This window comes from Marmota marmota, unplaced genomic scaffold (genome assembly GCF_001458135.2).
Source record: "Marmota marmota marmota unplaced genomic scaffold, marMar, whole genome shotgun sequence".
NCBI lineage: Eukaryota > Metazoa > Chordata > Mammalia > Rodentia > Sciuridae > Marmota > Marmota marmota.
Window position 1 is genome coordinate 11,445,917 of NW_026000174.1, and position 20,290 is coordinate 11,466,206.

General features: G+C 56.4%; 1 protein-coding gene across 12 annotated transcripts in view; it reads right to left on the bottom strand.

Annotated features, from left to right (window-relative positions):
* The window catches only part of Myo7a (myosin VIIA), a 79,215-nt gene that overhangs the window by 32,781 nt on the left and 26,144 nt on the right, over positions 1 to 20,290 (bottom strand). For 7 of the 12 annotated variants that reach the window (XR_007342251.1, XM_048788006.1, XM_048788012.1 and 4 more), the window contains 16 exons: positions 19,668 to 19,821; positions 18,688 to 18,764; positions 17,910 to 18,029; positions 17,170 to 17,312; positions 16,165 to 16,375; positions 15,552 to 15,687; positions 13,175 to 13,281; positions 12,436 to 12,489; positions 7,110 to 7,247; positions 5,271 to 5,429; positions 4,827 to 4,919; positions 4,432 to 4,578; positions 3,157 to 3,251; positions 1,970 to 2,054; positions 1,426 to 1,644; positions 899 to 1,006 (listed from right to left, as the gene is read on the bottom strand). Coding sequence is in view for 11 of the 12 variants with exons in the window: in XM_048788006.1 (XP_048643963.1) it covers positions 899 to 1,006; positions 1,426 to 1,644; positions 1,970 to 2,054; positions 3,157 to 3,251; positions 4,432 to 4,578; positions 4,827 to 4,919; positions 5,271 to 5,429; positions 7,110 to 7,247; positions 12,436 to 12,489; positions 13,175 to 13,281; positions 15,552 to 15,687; positions 16,165 to 16,375; positions 17,170 to 17,312; positions 17,910 to 18,029; positions 18,688 to 18,764; positions 19,668 to 19,821 (2,046 nt within the window). In the remaining variant the exon portion in view is untranslated. The remainder of the gene's footprint in view (positions 1 to 898; positions 1,007 to 1,425; positions 1,645 to 1,969; positions 2,055 to 3,156; positions 3,252 to 4,431; positions 4,579 to 4,826; positions 4,920 to 5,270; positions 5,430 to 7,109; positions 7,248 to 12,435; positions 12,490 to 13,174; positions 13,282 to 15,551; positions 15,688 to 16,164; positions 16,376 to 17,169; positions 17,313 to 17,909; positions 18,030 to 18,687; positions 18,765 to 19,667; positions 19,822 to 20,290) is intronic. The other 5 variants (XM_048788010.1, XM_015477378.2, XM_048788014.1 and 2 more) reach the window with 3 other exon arrangements.

Below are 20,290 nucleotides of genomic sequence, written 5' to 3' on the forward strand. Positions count from 1 at the left end.
CCTGGCTGGCCACGCTCAGCTCTGCCCTCACGGTGCAAGGCAGATAGATGCCCAGCACCTCTGGGCCACAGAGAGGCCTCTGGAGCAGCCCAGCCAGTAGCCCTGCCCATCCCCCAGGGCTCAGCCTGGAACCTCTGCCCCAGGCAGCTCACTTCGCACCAACCCAGAAATCCCACAGCCACGGGGCGGAGGTCTAGATCAAGTACTACCCAACAGAAATATGATATAAGACACACATGTAGTAGCCATAGTTTAAAAAGCAAAAAGAAGCCGAGCACAGTGGTGCACGCCTGTAATCCCAGTGGCTTGGGAAGCTGAGAAGGAGGATTGTGAGTTCAAAGCCAGCCTCACAAACTTAGCGAGGCCCCCAGCATCTCACCAAGACCTTGTTTCTAAAGAAAATGTACAAAAGGGTTGGGCATGTGGCTCGGTGTTTAAGCACCCCTGGCTTCAATCCCCTGTACCAAAAAAGAAACGTGATGTTAATTTTAATAATGTTATTTACCAAATATCATCTTTACCTGTGATCAGTATTACAGAAACAACACTGAGGTCTCCTCAGTCCTTTCGCCTCCGACTAAGCGTCCAGAATCTAGATCAGGTATCTCAGTGCTCTCAGTCCAAGTGTTCAGGAGCCCTGTGGCTGGTGCTCCCACATCGGGCTGCACAGCCCTCGGGGCTGACCCCTGCTCAGGCTTTTTATCCCCCTGAAGGTGCCTCCTGCCTGGCCCAGTGAGAGCCGAGACATGCGCTAAATGCCACATGCGCCAAGTGCGCCTAGGAAGAGACACCTCCTGATTGAAGGCAGGAGGATCGCAGGACAGGTGACGAGTGGCTGTGCTGGAGGAAAGCCATGGAGCCAGCCAGCAGACCAGGACATCAGGTGTCCCCAGCTCACCTGATGCTTGCGCTCTGCCTCCTCCTTAGCCTTCTTGGCACTCATCTCTTTCCGGAGCTTCTCCTCCTCCGCCAGCCTCATTTTCTCTGCCTCTAGGCGCCTCAGGTACTAAGGAAAGGGACAGCCAAGGAATGTCAAAACACAGGCGCAGTATTTGTCATGGCAGGGTGAGCCTGGGTTCTGGAACTGAGAGCATCTGATGAGCAGTTTGGCAGACAGGGAAACGGGCAGCTGAGACTCTCCAGAGCAGGTCGGATCTCAAAGCCAAACCAGGTTTGCGGGGGCTCTGAAGATCCACTAGGGTGACTGGGGCCCAGCCCAGCCTTGGCTGGGAGGGTGGGAGTGGGGTCTGTAACTCCTCAGAGCTGGCATAGCCTTCTTGGCACTCATCTCTTTCCAGAGTCCCCCCTAGGCCTTGGCCTCCTTGGCCAACACCAGGGCTGACCCATCTGCCTGAGGCAGCACACACCTCGGTGGACACCCCTTCTGGGTGCAGGGCTTGGGTGCTGGGACTTTGTGGTCCTCACCTCTGCCCGGAGGCGCCGGTGCAGCCTGCGGGCGATCATGCCCCTGGCGTAGGCCTGCACGGTGAGCACCGCCCAGAGGCGGTGGCGGAAGGCCTTGCGCACCAGGTAGGCACGGCAGCGGGCCTGGAACTGGATGATGCGCTGGCGGGCCAGGCAGTACTGCTGGTGCAACTTCCGGGAGCGGTGCAGGGCCTGCAGCCGCAGGAAGCCCAGGCGCATCTGCAAGGACATGGCCCTGCACTCAGAGACTGAGCCGCCACCCCTCCCAGAAGGACCCTGCCAGCAGCAGCCTCCGCTGCACAGGTCTCCAGTTCCAGACAGGCCTCCTCCTGAGGCAGCAGCTGCGCTGCTTCACAGAGGTCCACAGGACCCAGCCGCTCTGGGGGTCCCTTCTGAGGTCTCTGGTAACCCCAGAGTACTTACAACTCACCAAAACGTTCCCGAAGAAAAGCAGCAAGCATTGCTGACCAGTTGGGAAGAGCCACAAAGACTAGACCTGGACTTTGGTTGGAGGACAGGTAGGGGCAGGCCCTGGGAGGCTCACCAACTCAAAGTTCCTCCTGCAGGTGTATCCCCGCCAATGCTTCTGGATCAGTGTGGCAGAATTCTTCAGCTTCAGGAAGTTGGACCTGAAACAGCCGTGGTGATGGGGTGAATCTCAGAGCACAGAGCTAGGCCTAGACGCAGCTAGGGTACAACTGGCTTGGGATCAGGAAAGCACACTGGGACCTAGCTCTGTGATGCCCCAGCTGTGTAACCTTGGGCAAGACACAGACCCTTTCTGTGCCTCAGCATCCTCTTCTAGAAATAGGGTAGAATAATTCCCACTCTTCCTGCCTCAGATTTGTCACATGAGCCCATTAAGGCAGATATTCAAAAGGTACTTGATAAAGGAGGAAGTGTCTGAACAAATTAGTAAAATAATGTAAAAGACTAATAAGAGCTTTCAACAGTCTAACTTTCAATTTTATTGATGAGGAAGCTGAGACTTGAAGTTGGGACTAGAGCCCCTGTCTGTCTGACTCTGAGGAGCTCAGTGCTGTCTTCCTGCACACAGTAGGCTGCTTCTTCAGAGAACAGTCATCTCCAGCCTGATGGAGGATGGAGAGACCACACATCAGACAGCAGTGTGTGTGGAAAGCAGGAAAAGACAGGGGGGTGAAGGATGCAGCCACAGCAAATGAGCCCCAGTGGGCGGGGATCAGTGGGTGGATAGATACAAGAAGGGACAGACAGAAGAGAGCAGATGGACAGGTGAGTGGATACAGGGTGGGGGAAGGGCCACACGTACTGCAAAAGGGTCAGGTCATAGATTTGCATGGAGCTGAATCACATTCAAGTTAGTCCTGCCCATTTGTGAATCATCACAAGCGTACACACGTCTCTTACGTAAAATATGAGACGCACTTTGTAATTTATAAAATCTCAAGTTTCCTCTTTAGGAAACTCCACTGGCCTCGAGATGAACAGAGGGTGCGTGAGTGTGCCTCACGGCCTCATGTGCCCACGTGTGCCCACAGGACAGCGCACCGTTCCTTGGTTTACCTAGCATGGGGAACTTTGTGAATCTCACGTCTGGTTCCTCTGTCTGTATGAACATGTGTGTGCTTTCCACGTGTGCACCGCAGTGTGCCTGTCCACTCCTGGTGTCCATGTGGGAGCATAGTGAGCCCCCTGGGCACTCGCACCTTAACCTGGGCTGGGGTGGCAGGAGCTGTTGGGGGCACGAACCTGTCTTTGAACCCCCGGATGATCTTCTGGAGGAGGATGACTCTGTCGGTGATGGCCTTGTCCCGCTCCACCTCCAGCAGCATGTCATGGTGATCCTGGAAGGCACAGCTCCTGAGCAACGCCCAGACCCTCCAGGCCAGGCCTAGGGCTCAGGGGCGCCACCCAATCTCCCACACATGCTCGGACCCAAGGGTGGCCTCCCATCGCATCAGGGGCTGTGGAGGTTTCCAAGAGGCCCAGCAGGACCCACGGAGCAGGAGAACCATCATTTCCCTGGACAGGGTGATAGGGCCCATTCACACGCCCCCCCCCAGCTTTGCCCCATGGCCATCTCTGCCCAAGCAGAGACTTCCCAGGACCCTACCCAGGCCACTGTCATTTCTCTCCAGAATCCTGACAGCAGCTGACATTTCCAGCCCTTTCTCCTGCTAGCTCCTGACCCAACCCTCACTCCAGTTGGAAGAAGCCTCATTGGTTCATTCAACACATGAACAGAACATCTGCGCCATGCTGTGCTGGCTTCTGAGGGCAGTGTCACAGCAGGCCAGGCAGACATGGCCCTGCCTGTGGGCAGGTGAGACTCTCATAGGAGAGCCATCTCCACCAAACAATCCCAGACACACAGCACAGAGGAGCTGCTCAGTCAGGGCTTCTGAGGACGGAAGAATGAACGAGACTTCCACCTTTGACCTCTTAAAATGTCACCATTTCTAAAGAGCCCAGAAAGGTAGGGATGGAGATGATGATACTCCTTCAAGTTTCCTGGCTCTAGATGACATGGTGCTCCCTGCCTGTCCTCCTCTGACAGGGCTGGATATTAGACCATCCTGGGCTAGAAGCCCTGCTCTCTGCATCCTAGCTGCCTGACCTGGTGATACTCACTTCTCCTTTCTGGGCCTGTGAAATGGGCATGCTTCCTACCCCACAGGACTGCGGGAGGACTTAATGAGATCACAGAAAGCCCCTCCGAGGCCTGGCAGAGGTGCTTTCCAGCCAGCGGCTGTGGGACACGCAGGCTGTGGACATCCAGAGGAAAGGAGGGCTCCGGAGATGAAGGGACGAACTCCGAGCCCCTCGACCCAAAAGGAATCAGACTAGACCCCAGACTCCCTCCCGCTGAGGTTCCTCTCCCTCGGCCAGCTGTCCTGGCCGTCCACCCCCACACTGGCAGGAGCCCTGCCCTGTTACCCTGGACAGCCAGAAATCTAACCCAGCGGAAATGGAAATGAGGAAGCCCACACTCCCTGCTCAGCTGCCCTTCCATGGCCCACTCACAGCAGCTCTCCAAGGCCGTGACTCCCAGGGCCAGCTTCCTGCTCCCCCCGATAGCTGCTCCGGCCTGTGGGAGCCCAGCTCCAGCTGCTGTGCTCTGGGAGGCTGGGAGGGGGCCAGAGATGGGCGGGCACCCAGGGTGAACCCCGCCTGCCAGGAAGTCACAGGAAAGGACCTAAGATACACTCTAGACCACCCCAGGCCATCTCTTTGTGTCGACAAGGAAAGGAGAGGAATGGCCTCACTCAGGACACTGGGATCCCAAATGCCAGCCTCCCTTCCCCTTGCCACCAAGGCCGCCTTACCTGGCCTGGCAACTCACTCTGTAGGGAGCCCTGGGACACCACCCATGGGAGTTGACAGCCCCCGAGGCAGCCTGGGGACGGAGATGTGCTCACCTTCAGAAAGATCTTGGTTTTGCCAATCTGCCAGTCGTCATGGGTGCCCAGCACAGCCTCAGCTATGCGTTGGCATGTCCCTCGGAGGTCGCCCTGGTAGGCACAAGGGAATGGACAGCCTCACCAGCAGGAAGCCCTCCAAGTGTCCCTCTTGAGGCTGGGAGGCAGGGCCCTCCCAGCTCTGCCCCGACTGGTCGCATGATCCAGGCAGGGACCCACCTTCTCCAAACCTCCATTTACTCCATGTGAAAGTCAGATAATGACCACCATGGCCACTGGAGCCCTCTGACTGTCCCACTGCCCAGCCCTCACCTTCTCAACACTCTCTGAGGTGGACAAGCAGATGTCACCTGATCAGCTCATTGACCCACTGTGAATCCAGGGCTCTTGCCCGGCCAGCACAGGAGGCCGACCCTCCCACCATCTGCACCTCAGACCTGGTACCTGCTTGTAGGCTGGCTTCACGCCAGGCAGCAGCACGCGGTACCGCTCCACGAACTCCACAAAGCTGTAGCGGATGGGGTAGCCGGCGCGGCGGATTCGGATGGTCTCCATCATGCCCGAGTACCTCAGCTGGCGCACACACAGGTGCCGGTCGAACAGCTGCCAGCAGAGCCAAGGGGTCAAGGTGAGCTGCTCCTGCCAGGAGGCCAGCCCTGCCCTGTGTTTAAGCAGCCCCACGCAAAGGCCTAGAGAGGCCAAGGTAACACGGCACAAGGAGCAAACCAGGGTGGGACCCAGGTGCACAGGTCACATCCACATTGCAGCGGGCAGTGAGGACCCCGTTGTGGGGAGCTGCACCATGTGGGAGCCCAGGGGAGACACGGGCTCAGGTTCCTGGGAGGCCCAGAGGGGGCTTCAGGGATGAGGAGTGGTATTCTAAGGTCAGGCGGGGTGGGGGGTGAGCCAATGCACAGAGTGGACATCTGAAAGGACCTAGTGGGGGACTTTGAGGGCAAAGAGGCTAGTCCAGGACAGTCCAGCCATGCTGGTAGTGGGTGCTCGGCAGTGTCCCAGGAGCCCTTCATGTGGCCATTGTAGATCTCTAGCTATTCAGACAACTTTCTGGCTGCTGACAACAGAGAAAAGGCACAGTTTTCTAACTTATGAAGCTGTTTCTGTGTCGACTGCAGGGCAGGGCAGGGCCAGCTCCGGGGGCTCACTGAGGGGACAGGGAGAGATGTGCATGGCAGATGTGGGGGCTGTGGGGAGCCACCAAGGTGGGGCTGGGGAGCCAGGGAAGGTGTGGAGCAGGGACAGACTAGATGGGCCTCTGAGAGTGCTGTCCCTAAAGTGTAGGGGTGGCCAGCAGGAGGCAGGAGACCAGTGAGGAGGCCCCTGCCAAGGTCCAGACCACAGACCAAGGTCCAGACCAAGGCCCCGCCTGACAGAGGGTTCCAGGGGTACTTCAAGGCCAGGGGAGACGGTGCCCTACAGTTCCAGCTTCAGTCCTCCTGGCCCACCTGCCCTGGAGGGAGAGATTGCTGGAGCCCTCGGACTCTCAGGCCCCTACAAACCAGAGTCCCCAAAGGGACAGGCGTCACCCACTCTGGGAAATGATTTCCTGGCGGGGACAGTGTGTGCGGATGGTAGACTTCCGCAGCCTGTTTCCTCTCCCTCTGGGCCACTTTCCCTGGCCTTCCTTCCCTCCCTCCCCGGACCCCAAGGGCCCCAGCTCTGGGTAAACAACACCTCCCAGAGCCTGCTGTGGAGGGACAGGGCGGGCACTGGCAGCCTGCAGGGCATAAGCCCCTCAATGTCCCTGAACACCCACGCATATCTCCAACCCAGGACAAGGGTCTGCTCCCTCCACAGAAAAGGCCCAATAAGTGTTAATCAGAAGAGTGAGGAGTGAGGACAGTCCCAGTGAGAGGAGCCAGGGGAGGTTTCCAGGAGGAGGGGGTACTTGCGCTGGGCTGAAGGGAGGGGTCTTTCAAAGGAGCACAGCCTCCAGCTGCCATCTACTGAGCGCTGTGTGCTCCGCAATCTGCCCACGTGATTGCACAGACTATGCCCAGGAGGTGGGTGTGATCGCCCCATTTCCTTCCACAAGGAAACTGAGGCATAAAGGGACTCAGAGACAGTCTCCAGCTAGGAGGTGGTAAAGCTGGACTGAATCTTGCTCTCTCTGGTGCACCTGCCAGGCTCCAGTAAATGGGAGTCTAGTTCTATAAGCCCTCAGGTGCCGGCCACTCCCCAGAGAGGACAAAGTCTTGCATCATCCCCCGACCCTCGTCCACCCTCGGTCCAGCCTCCGGGGTCCCCTCGTGGCCATCCGCTCACCATGGGCTTCTTGAACTCGTTGGGCTTGATGCAGCGCACGAAGAAGGGCTGGCAGGCCCCCAGCGTGCGCATCAGCAGCTCCAGCGACCGCTTGAACTGGCTGCTGAGTGTGGGCGAGCGCTTCCTGGTCTCGGCGCCCTGGGGGGGATGGACAGACTGCAATGGGAGGGGCTGTGCCTGCCCCCTCCAGGCCTCCAGCGGCCGCCCCAGGGAAGCAGGAGGGGAGGTCAGGGGGCCAGGGCAGACAGCGTTTTCGTTTGAATCTGTTTTCCTTTGGTGGGGCTGCAGTTGGCCCCCAGACCTCCCCTCCAGGGAGCCTCCCGGGACCTCCACAGGTATCCCTCTAGGTTGCTCCCTTCCTGGTAGGCTGGGGGACTCTCCGCAAGACGTCAACCCTGCCTGAGTGTCATCCTCTCCTTCCCATGAAAATGGCCACCTCAGGACCCTGGGGCCATCTTAGAGACAGGGATCAGGCAAACCTATGTTGGAACCCTGGCCCACCGCTTCCAAGCTGTGTGGCTTGGGCAGGTCATGAAAAGGTGCTAAACCTCAGTTTTCCAAGTGAAAATAATGTCATCTATCCACCTGATGGGGCAGTGAAGAGGGTCAGAGGTCAGGTGTGTTTCAATAAGCAGCACCCAGGGATGGTCACTGCAGGCCCCTGGGGACTGCGGGGGAGGAGAGGAGGAGCTGCCCTGACCTCCCCTGCTGCGGGATTAGCCAGAGGCCGCAGGCTGGGGGTGGGGCAGCGGGTCTGGATAATCTTCCTTAGAAGGCACAGGAGCTGGCTTCCCCAGTGCCACCCTCTCTGCACATCCTGGCCCTGCTAGGGTCCCCTCCCAGGTTACTGTGAAATAGGGGGAGCGCTGGAGAAGACCTGAGAGCAAATAAACAGGAAGCGAGCCTTCTCTGCTGACAGAAGCTGGAGAAGAAGCCAGGTTCTGATCCACAGCATTTCTGTTTTATTGTTCTGGTGATTTTCACTTGGGTGAGAAATTCTTATCGATACATTTGAGTATTATTGTAAGATTTTGTATTTGTATAGTTATAATGTCATGTCCTGTGCCAAAAATCAGGGTGCAGGTGTAGATGTGTGAGGTATTTGGAGGGCAGAGGTGCCTAATCCATACTAAATTTAGACAATATGCCACCAGGCTGTAATGAAACCTACCAAGAAACAGCAATTGCTTGCAATTCTGAAATCTGCAGTGCTTCCCATCTTGGTTTTATTGGGCATGCAGTCTAGGAGTCTGCCCAGGGAAACTGGGAGTGGAATGATGGTCAGGTCTGTGGGGGCCACTCTAGAGCCACACACCTTTAAGTCCTGATGCACCCCAGGGATCTGAAAGATCACTGCAGTCTGGCACAGTAGTGCTGTGACTTGTGACTCGGTCTTTTCCCTCGATGGGATAATAAGGTGTGTCCTGGGAGTGGCCCTAGGAATAGGCCGCACCCAGAGGGGTTGAGCTATGCTCCCCTGTTCCCTTGTAATCTTACTCCTTGCCTCATTTGAATGGCTTCTGTCCCATAAAAGAGTTCAGCACGTGCTCCTCTCTCTCTTTCCAAGGATCCCTAAGGTCAGAGCTGCTTTGGGGTCACAGGACCCAAAGAAAAAGGCATTTCTCTGTTTGTGGTGGTTATTTTGTGCAGCCCAGTTCACCTGGAGTGACCCTGAGTGCTTAGCCATGAGACGCAACACAGATCTGTGGCTCCAGAGTTGCCAAGGGACCCAATCCAGCCACAGCACTGGGTGGCCTCCCTCTTAGACAGGGAGCTGTCCAGGTCAGCCTGAACCGAGCCTACAGCAGAGCCCCTGACTGCCTTGCACCCGCACAGAGAGCACCTACAACCACTCCCAGATATACCCGGGACATCCACACAAGCGCCGCACACACCCTCCTTTGATTTTGACCGTTACTGGAGCTACTCTTCTCTGTCTACCCCGCCAGCTGTGAGCCCTGTGAGGGCAAGTAGGGCCCACCTTATTTACTGCTGGGCTTGGCACATGTAACAATCAGCACTTTCCTCAACTGAAGTGTTATCGAACTAGTTTCTAGTGTCATCCATGGGCTCACAGAAACTGCCCACCATCCCTCAGGCCCAAACGCTAGGAACTATCCTCAACACCTCTCCCCTCACATCCACTATATCAGCAGATCTCACTGGCTCCACTTTCAAAGTGTCTCCAGAGCCATGTGTGATGGTGTATGACTGTAATCCCAGCGACTAGGGAGGCTGAGGCAGGAGGATTGCAAGTTCGAGGCCAGCCTGAGCAACTTAGCAAGACCCTCAGCAACTTAGTGAAACCCTGCCTCAAAAAATAAATAAATGAATAAAAAGGACTGGGGATGGGCTAGGGCTGTGGCTCGGAGGTGGAACGTTCACCTAGCCTGTGTGAGGCACTGGGTTCAATCCTCAGCACCACATAAAGTAAAATAAAGACGTTGTGTCCACATGTAACTAAAAAATAAATATTTTTTAAAAAAGGACTGGGGGTGTAGCTCAGCAGCAGGATGCTCAGTCTCCACTACCAAAAACCACACATATATTTCTCCAGAAGCTCACCCCTTCCCACCACTTTCTCTGCTATCAGCCTGGTCCAGGCCCCAGCTTCACTTTCTCCCATTATTGTGTTAACTCCTAACCGGTCTCCTTGCCCTGTCACCCACACTCTACACCCCTCCTCTCCTTCCACACAGCAGCCAGGGAGCCTGTTAAAACAGTCCAGTCACATGTCTCCCTGACCCAAAACCTCCAGGGTCTCCCAATAGTGAACAGAGTGCTGTAGGAAGGACCAAGTCCTTGTAAGAACCCACATTGCCCAGTGGATCTGTTTCTCTAGGCTACTCCACTTGTTCACCCTCTTGCAGTCACCCCAGACTCTGGACCCTGCCAAGCAAGCCTCAGGCAGCACCTCTGGGCCTTTGCACAGGCTGCCCCCCTCCAAGCAAAGCCCTCCCTCTAGAGCATGAGCTGGCCTCCTGGCCTCCCTACCAGCCTCACAGTGAGGCCCTCCTGGACTTCTGTGCATAGCCACAGCACCCACCACCTCCTTCCTCCCTCCCTCCTGGGTCCTCCCCACACCACTTACACTAACTTGGCACTCTGTCCTTATTCATTGTCTTATTAACGATTTCCTGCTTCTCCTAGAACACAAGTCCCAGGAGGACAGAGAATTGTTTTTTTTTTTCTATTTTGTTCACTACTGTGTGTCCAGGACCTGAGACAGTGTCGGGCACATGGGGGCACTCGGTAAATATTCATGGACTGAACGGGAGCCTGAGGCTCTGGGGCCTGCTCTCCCATCTTAGGCATCTGGGTTTCTGGTGGGGTTCGATTTCCTTGAGGGAAATCCTGGGAGTTGTTGTTTTCTGGGATAATCTTCAGATGGTGAGGATGACTGAAAAGTCAGGAGGTCCATATCAAATGGCTCCACAGAAGCCAGCCAAGGGGGACAGGCGAGCCTCAGGTGGAGGGCCCCCTGCAGGCTGCGTTGATGTTAATCAGGGTGTACTTTGCCCTGGGGCACTGCCCTCAGGGCATGACTGTCCCTACACCAACCAGGACTGGGTGGGTCAGCAGAGGAGAGTCAGAGGATGACAACCTGGGGAGTGGGCCTGCAGATCACTGAAGGGGGTGCTGTGGGCTCCCTCCTGAGGAGAGCCTTGTAGCTGCCACACTGCCACTTGGCCGGCTGTGACCTAATGTTTCACAATCCACCAAGCCCTTCCTTCCCCTTTAAGAGAGAGATCGTGGTTCCAGCCCTTAGGAAGCGGTTTCTGTCCCAGTTGTGACACACAACGCGATGAACAGCAGGGACTCGGAAAACCACACTTCAGCCCTCACTTGTGTGTGGCCTTGGATACATCCCTGCACTGCACAGAGACAGAGCTGAGTTCTAATCGCTGCGTGTCACGAGCTGTGTGACCTGGAGCAAGTGCCCTGGCCTCCCCAGGCCCCACTTCTTTACCTGTAAAGTTGAGTGACAGCAGTGGCCGGGTTGCAAGAGGTGGTGATGTAAGTGCTCCTGACAGGAGCTAGCTTAGCTCACAGCCTGGCCCAGACGAGTGCCCAGGAGATGTGACCGAGGCCCACTGTGTCACTGCTGTACCGTAACCTCAGCTTCTGAAGGCCCCTCAGGAATGGAGGGAGGTCAGGGGAGTCCTCAGCAAATAGCTGCTCACCTCAGGGAGGGAGCCTCCGAACGGTAAGGACATATAGAGGCTCCGGCACCTCCAGAAGGTTGGAAAGAGAGGACAGAGAGAAGAAGGCGGGAGGAGAAGACAGGGTTCAACAGGTGTGCAGAGACCAGGGGACAGACGGCGGCAGAGCAAAGCATTTGGGAACAGGAAAGAGAAGAGCTCGGAGGACCCCGAGCCACACCTGCCTCACCTACAACACCTGAGCGGTAGGTCAGATGGGTGGGGGCCTGGGTGCTGGAGCCTCAAGCACCTAGGAGCCCTCTCCCTGAGGTTACTGCTGCCTGCACCTCATTTGCCTGGATCTGTGTGTGTGTGTGTGTGTGTGTCGTGTGTGTGTGTGTGTGTGTGTGTGTGTGTGTGTGTGTCTGTATGTATGCACATATGTGTGTGATTGGGGGGACAGAGGAGAGGGGCCACCATACAGACAAGTTCCCTGCCCCTGACATGCTAGGTTCCCTGACCTGCTGTTGGAGGGCTTCTAGATTGTTCCTGCGCTCTGTGAGGCTCTGGTAGCTGGGGAAGGAGGGGCCCGGCATTAGGCCACATGTGGGGGGTGTCAGTGTTGGGCAGAGAGGAAACTGAATTGAGAAAAGGGAGGCAAAGGGGAGGCAGTGCCACACTGTGCTAAGGGACACCTGGCACCTTTGGGATCTGAAGCACCTCGGGAGCCACAGCCTGAAGGTGGCAGAAAGGACACACAGGCAGTGGTGGCCCCTGATGTCACATCCCTCTCTCTCTGACCTCAGCCTCTCATCTGCAAAATGCAGAGAAGACCACCTGCGTCCCCTGCGTCTGAGATCGTCAGAGGCCCTGAAGAGCCACCAGGGCCTGGTGGAGGAGCAGCTGAGGGGCGGGGGCAGGAGGTGGGGGCTGGAGTCCTGGCTCTGCCTTAGCTCCTGGTGCCCCCTGCACAAGGCCTGCCCCTCTTCCTGGACTCGGTTTCCTCCTTTACAAAACCGAGACAGCTACAGCACACACAACTCGAAACCCAAACCAAACCACTCCAAAACCACTCCACAGAAAACACACTCCACAAAAGGGGGAAAAGCCCCACTCTTTCCCCACGCCTCTGCCCCACGGGGCCGAGGCCTCTCCTGCCATCCTGCCCCCGGCTGAGGCTTTACCTTGGTGGAAGCCGCTGCCTGGCGGAGAGAGCCGGAGGAGTACCCACAGAGAAACTACAAGGGGAACCACAGGGCAGGTGAGTGGACGCAGGGGCCAGGCCAGGTCAGCAGACAGAGGACCCAATGCACCGTGGACAGAGGGAGGCCCTCGGGCACAGGCCTGGGGTCCTGGCCTCTCTGTACGGCTGGTGTCCCGAAGCAGCTCGGTCACCTGCACAGGTGCTGAGGGGGAGGGGACTCTACCCTCCCCGGGAGCCCTTCCATGCATCCTCCAGGAAAGGAGAGAAATGTGGAATAACAGGGCAAACAGGAGACCGGCCACCTAGTCAGCCAGCCTGGGGACTCAGGAGAGGGGTGGGCAGTCTTCCTATCTCCTGTGCAGGGTCTGAGTGTCACTGCATGCCACACCCATCCCATCTCCTGAGGTGGGACCTGCTCCCCTCATTCCCATTACCTGCTGGAGGTTGGGGGGGCGCCCCCTTGGGAAATCCAGGTTCTGCTCCGTGACCTCTCATGTGGCCCTTCTCTGGGCCTCGTACCCCAGCCACACCCCCAATCACCACAAAAGGACCAGACGGGAGCATCTTAAAGACCTCTGCAGGTCCCTTCTGGAACCTCAGCAAAGCCCTGTCCTTGCTCTGTGGCCCTAGGAGCTCCTCTGATGGACAAGGGTTGGGCCTAGACCCAGGCCTGGCTTCCGGGGGCCCGCACTGCCCAGTGGAAAACCCGCTGGCCTTACCATGGCAACGTCAGCCTGGAAGATCTGCTTGATGAACTTGTTCCGTGAAGAGTGGACTAGCTGGATGATGTCCCCATGCAAGGTGTCCCGGTTCTTTTCCAGGAAGCCTGGCAGTGGGAAAGAGCAGTCAGGCCTCACCAGCTGTGGCAGTCCCTGAAAACCAGACGCATGCCTCCCCAAGACCAGCAGTGACTGAGCCACGAGGACCCTCAAGATACACCTAGTTTACCCAGGCCCATTTCACAGCGGGGGACACTGAGACCTACAGTTGACAGCATCTTGTCCAAGATCAGAGAAAGTGAGGGACTGTCCCCCCACCCACACTGGCCCCCTCTCGGCCTGTCCAAGAAGGACCGGAGGTCTTGGTCTCTGGGGGAGGACTGCATCACCTGCCTGACTGAACCTTCCTAGGCCACCATGAGTCTTTTGAACCAAGGTTTCAACGCCCTGGAGAGAAGACACACCCACCCAGTACAAGCTAACAGTATAGGAACCAATGAAAACTGCCTCATGGTTGAACGGTACATATGCTTTACAAAGTGTCCTCACAGCCCCCTACATATATGGGTCATCTTCCCCGTCCAACAATGGAGAAACTGATGCTCAGAGAGGCTAAGAGAGTAATCTAACACCACACAGCCTGCTATGGCAGAGTTAACACTCAAACCCAGGACTCCTGGTGCCAACCCGGGCAGGGCCCTGCACCAGAAAGACCCCAGAGGCGAGAGCCATTCCAGTACTGAGGAGTTAGGAAATGGTTAATGGGGATCTCTGCTAGGGATGGGAGGCCCACAGGCTGGGGATACCTGGCAGGAGAGGACAATGCCCCCGAGAAACAGGAGGTATACCCAGATGGCAGATGGCACAGAGGCCCAGTGTTGGGCTGCCCACCTGGCGTCTGGGGATGGGTGAGTCGCAGGAGGCACACAGTAATGGAAGGAGGCACTTGTGCTGGGATGGAGTGATAAGGCTCTAGGACAGCTTCACTGTGTGACTTTAGGGGTGTCCCCTTTCTGGGGCCCCAGTGTCCTCAACTGTTAGATGAAAGTGGTAAAGCCTGTCACTGTGGTGCGGCCCACTGAGGCATTAAGACTTCTGGATCAATTCAGTGAGGCAGTGTGACCCAATGCCTCCGAGCTTGTTTTGAATGCCCTTGACCTTTGACCATGGGTGGGATCTTTGGAGCTGATTGGCAGGAACTCAGTGTAGATACACCTACAACAGACGCCAGTGTGCGGTCAGCACTTTATACCAGGATGGAAGAGGCGGGACACTAGCAGGCCATAGTCTTTCGACCAGTTTCTGTGAAAATTCCGCATGGGAAGAGCCTGTGTTAGCTGAGCATCCTCAGGAGGAAAGACCATGTGTGTGCATCCCTTTCAATGCTCACACTGGGTCTTGTCGCTGGAGAGACTAGTGGGTAAGGGGCTGTTTCTAGGCCTGGTTTTGAGACTAATAGGCTGTGCCATGACATGTCAGGACAGTCAACCAGCCTTCTGAGCCTGTCTCCTCATACACAAAAGAACATAGAGCCTTCCCCAAAGAATTGAAAGCAGGGACTCGGACCCTCGTTCACCAATGTTCATAGCAGCATTATGCACACAAGTGTTCATTAACAGAGGAACACATCAGCAAAATGTGGTGGAGCCATTCCCTGGAATATTATCCACCATAAAAATGAAGAAAATCTATGCATGTTGCCACATGGATGAACCCACTGCGCTAAGTGAAATGAGCCAGATGCAAAAAGAAAAATATTGCTGGGTGCATTGGTACATGCCTGTAATCCCAGCGACTTGGGAGGCTGAGGCAGGAGGATCGCAAGTTTGACACCAGCCTCAGCAACTTAGTGAGACCCTGTCTCAAAATAGAAAAATAAAATAAATAAGGATGTTTGGGGATGTAGTTCAGTGATAGAGCACCCCTGGGCTCAAACCTCAGTACCAAAAAAAAAAAAAAAAAAGGATAAATACTGTGAGAGAGTCCACTTAGGTGCTCAGAATGGTCAAATTCATGGACACAGAAAGTAGAGGGAGATGATGAGGGGTGGGGTGGGGGAAGGATGGAGCTGTTGATAATAGGGGCAAAGCTCTGTGTAGGTGACAGAAAGGTCCAGAAAGTGGATGGTGGTAAGGGTGGCCCAATATTGTAAATGTGCCTAATCCACTGAATTGGTAAATTTTATATTATATATACTTTACTGCAATTTTAAAATATATTAAAAAAGAAAACTCTGGAAAAACAAACAAAGAGCACTGAGCCCCACTTTTTCTAAGGTCTCCTCCCTCCCTCTCTGTATCCCAGGACCCTAAGGCCTCTCTCCTGGGTAGGATTTGGGGACACAGGCAGACGCAGACACCCTAGAGCCTGCCCGCACCTTGGGTTTCGTAGTAGACTATGCCTGCAAAGTGATTGATGCCAAACTGGGTCTCGTGGTTGTTCTTGGGGGGCACGTAGTTGGTGTTGAGCTTGTGCTGTGAGTTCAGCTTGTACAGCATGGTGGTGTCCGTACCCTGCAGGGACAGAAGGACCGCTGAGAGCCACCCCCTCCCCAGGCCCCCGCTCCCTCTAAGCCCGTGGATGCATGGCCCCTTGTGTCTTTAAACCCGACTCAGGAGCTCGAGGACCTTTGCCTCCCGTCTGTGAAGTAGGTGCTTTGGAACCCTACAATCTTAAAAGAACATTCCAGAACATCTCTTCCTGGGATTAAAATCCTGAGAGCTATCTCCCTTCTCCTCCCTGACTCCAAGACATAGTCTGTGTCTTGAAAATCTATCCTGCACCAACTGTGTGCTTGGATTTTTGTTGTCTGGCTGGGGACCCAGGGGACAGTGGGCGATTCCCACACGTCAGGTGACTCTACTGGAGTTGACCCAGAGCCACCCTGAGAGGCAAGTGTCATGAGTCCCATGTTACAGATGAGGAAAGCTGAGGCTCAGAGTGGGGAAGGGACCTGCCCGCTCTCTGGGACCCCGTGGGCTGTGGCCCACCTTGGGGAACTTGCTCTCTTCATCGATGAGGGAGATGATGTTCATGGGCTTGTTGGCGATCATGTCCAGGGCGTCCTGGTTGTCGGTGAACTCGATGTGCAGCCAGTCGATGCTCTCCAGGTCATACTCCTCCTGCTCCAGCTTGAACACGTGCCGCACGAAGAACTGCTGCAGGTGCTCATTGGCAAAGTTGATGCACAGCTGCTCGAAGCTGCGGGGACACCGGGGACTGTGAGGGGGTGTCGTTCAGGCCCCCGATCTGCCACCCAGCGGCTGCTCTGCCTCGATCTGTAGCAGGTTGCTCCTGTCAGGGCCTCTGGGGCCTCCAAGGCGAGGCTGGATTGTCAAGGCCACCCCTCCACCTGCAGTGGAGGATGCTGAGGCCCAGCAAGGGCAAAGGACTTGCCCAAGGTCAAATGACAGGTGAGACTTCAGATCAGGTCCATGGAGAGGCCTGTCAGAGCACCCAAGAGTGGGGAGCCAAGATGCTGGGGAGGTGGACCATAAAGTGTCATCGAGAGGTGCGAGGGGGCTGACAAGTTGGCAAGCAGAGCCTCGAGTGCTGACACAGCCAGGGCCACACAGCTAGGCAGTGGGCCAGAGCTGGCTGTCCCCAGTCCCACTTGTGCCACCATCAGTCCCTTTCATGGCCCTCAAGAGGTACAGGTCCCCAAGGGTGGCTGAGACCCTGGCTCTCAAGCTTGGTTCAGCTTCACCTGTTTCAAGGCACCCTGCAGCTTGGACACTGGGTGGTCAGCAGTGGCTATGGGGCCTGGGGACCAGAGGCTACCTCCCGTGTCCAGGACCATGTAAGGGCTTTCCCCTACCACCTGGGCTGGCCTCAGCTGACCCTGGGGAGGAAAGGGAGGGAAGAAAGACCTCCACATGACCAAAGTCAAAATTTCCAAGAGCCTGGAGCCTCATCCATGTGGTTTCACGGGAGCAACGGGATAGTTCTCATATACCATGTTACCCCTCCTCCCTCAGCAGAGTCCCTCAAGATACCTGTTCACAGTAAAGTTCTCAAACCCAAAGATGTCGAGGAGGCCGATGGACCGGCGGGAGTTCTTCACTTCCTGGGAGGGTGGCTTGTAAATCGCCACATTGATCTTGTCCACAATCCACACAAAGAGCCGTCCATAGATGCCCTGAAAGGTGGCCACACCAGTCGCACCTCCCCTCTGGGGACAGCAGGCTTCTGGACCTATGTGGCCTTGCCCCACCCTGGCTGTGGAATGACATGCTGTTTGAAAGCCCCAGGCCCCTCCTCACACTGTTCCCTCACTCCCTCCTGCTGGAACAATTCCCACTGCGCTCTGTTCAGACAGCAGCCTGAGAGCCTTCCCCAGCCCAGCAGGCTGGAAAGGAGTCCTGGGGCGCCCACCTCTCCATCCATCTGTCTCCCCAGAGCCTGGGGGACTTGGTGAGTGGCAAGAATGTGAATAGGAATAGGGAGGACTCGGGGCAGGTCAGGTGGGTCCGTGTCTTCTGCAAAGACCAAAGAAGGTGTCCCCTGGATGGGAAAGCTGACCAAAGCAGGCTAAGGGTCTAGGGCCTGAGGGGGGAGCTGGGAAGGCCCCAGGAGCACAGTAGCCACTTCTGATGGGATATATGGACATGTGGGGCTCAGAGGGAGGCGGGTGGTGCCAGCCTGGTCTCCAGCCCAGGGCAGGTGGGGATCGAGGCCAGCTATGAGGACTCCCCCGTCCTGCCCACCAATAACCCAGCCTCCACAAAGGGCCCACCTTGACAAAGGCGTCTCGCACATCCAGCGCCTGCTCCATGCTGAGCGGGGTGGACACGGTCTCCCCACGGGTGATGAGGGTGCGGCTTGTCAGGCAGCCCATTAGGTTTGGAGGGTTCACCTGGTGCAGACACGCAGGTGCTCACCTGCCACCCGTCTCTCCCCCACCCACAGCTGGACTCCCCTCCCCCTTCCCACCCGGCCTGTTCCAGAATGTTCCCTCCACTAGGAATGCCCTTTCCCATGGCCTCAGCCAAATGCTTCCCACCATCAAAACCACCCAGATGCTGCCTGGAAGGACTTTCTCTCCCTGACAGTCCCTCTCAACCCCACCAGCATGTTACCTGTCCCTTTTAGGACCAGATCCAGCTCTGGCTTTATTTATCCCAGTTTCCCAGCCCAGGTGATAAGTGCCTGCTGAGCATAACAGATGGCACTGATGCACTAGGGCCCTTGACCCAGAAATGCAGACTGAGAGCCCAGGATGCAAGGACATACAGGCTCACACGGCCCAGAGCATCACAGAGCCCCCAGCTCAGGCCTCCTGGCCCCCACAGTGTCCAGGGCACTAGGCTGCAATGGGCCAGCAAGGCTCCAGGCTCTGGTTCTGCTCCCTGGGACCCAATCCCTGAACACATCTGGTTCTCAGTGTTGAGCCTAAATAACCCTCCCTACCAGGGGCTCCAACAACCTGGTTCCCACATCCCAGCCGCCAAGCTCCAAGTCAACACTGTCTTCAGAGGGACAGGAGCAGGAGTGGCTACGAGGCCAGCACTGACCTCGAGCAGTGAAGCAGCTGTGGTCAGCGACGGGGAGAAGAGGACCTCACAGGCGTCCAGGTTTTCAAATGTGCGGGCTAGGGGCAGCAAAGGAAGCAGTGTCAGGCAGGAAGGATTGGCAGAGGGGACAAGAGGACAGTCCTAGGAGGACTAGGCTGCCACGACTACCCTCAGGCACCTGCCCTGTCCCCAGAGGGCATCAGTACCATGACTAAGTGCTTCTCTGGGTCAATGTATGTTTGATGAGTGTTCTTACCAAGAGCCTGTGGGCACCATGAGGGTAGGCACCTTGCATGCTAGCACCTGGCATCTAAGCAGCAGACAGCAGCTGCACCTCTCAACCTCCACCCCACGCTTCTGGAGCATCAGCCTCAAGACCTTTGCACATGCTCTTCCCTCTCCCTGATTCACCCTTTCTCTTAATCTTTCAAGATTCACAAATGCTGACGGCCTTCATGCTGAGATCACTCATTCATGGAGTGAATTTCCCAGAGCTTCTACTCTGCCCAGGACCCATGCTGGACACCAGGGGAAGAGGAGAATGGGAGTCAGTGCCTGCCTCAGGGGACCATCTCCTCTCCAGGTGTAATGATACCCAGGGAGGGTCAGATATGTGAGCCTGTTCCCTTCCCCGGTCTTCTTCCTTTCAGAAAATGGCTAGTTGGTCACTCATACTTTAGTATGAACTAGTTCAAAGATTAACCCTCTAAGACATTTAACGTAAAAAAGAAACCAAGTGGGGAAGGGGTCTTAAAAGGCCATGGTCAACTCCTAACATAACTTCACCTGTATCCCACCATGGTGGAATTTCTCATAGTGCTGCCACACCTAAGGCTGATGTCAGGGCGGCAGAGCTCTCCAAATCTCCCAAACCTACATCCCAAAGAGTGTACTCACTGGCACAGAAACCATACCACCAATAGCCCACGGGCAGCCAGGTGCCATGCCGTGGCACAGGGCTGGGCACCACACAGCCTCACCCTCGTATTGCAGGTTGCCCAGGTGCAGGATGGCAGCCAGGAGCTTGGAGATCTCCCAGTTCTCCGTGTCAGTGAACATGAGCACCTTCATGGCGGAACGGATGTTGGCGTACTCCTGGCTGTCCACCCGGCCCTCACAGGTTATGCAGTTACCCTGGGGGGCAAAGGGGAGAGTGGAGAGCAGGAGGGCATCAGGAAGACACGGGGACCCAGGAGGCAGCACCTGAGCAGAAGGGTCGCTTCTGCCAGACCAGCCCAGGGCTCGTGCCCTGACCCCTCCAAGTGAGCACCAAGTCTAGAAAGTCTAGAAATTTCCTGCCTGGGCTTGACGAGAACACACTTCCCACAAGTGAGAGGAGCCAGGCCACAGATTCCAGGCCTGCCCCTGTCACCTGCCCAGCACTCACAGCACCAGGCCCTACCATGCTACCCGTCAGTGGCTTGATGTCTTCCCAGGTGGGAGAGGGAGGGGATCTGCAGGTGGGGTTTACCCTTTGCTGTGTATGTCCAAGTGTGCCTGGAAGGCCTGTCACTCCACAGCACACACCTCAGGTGCTGGAGCCACGCTCATATCCCTGTGGCCTGGCCAGGCTCTCCCCAGGGATGTGTACATGGCCCCCAGG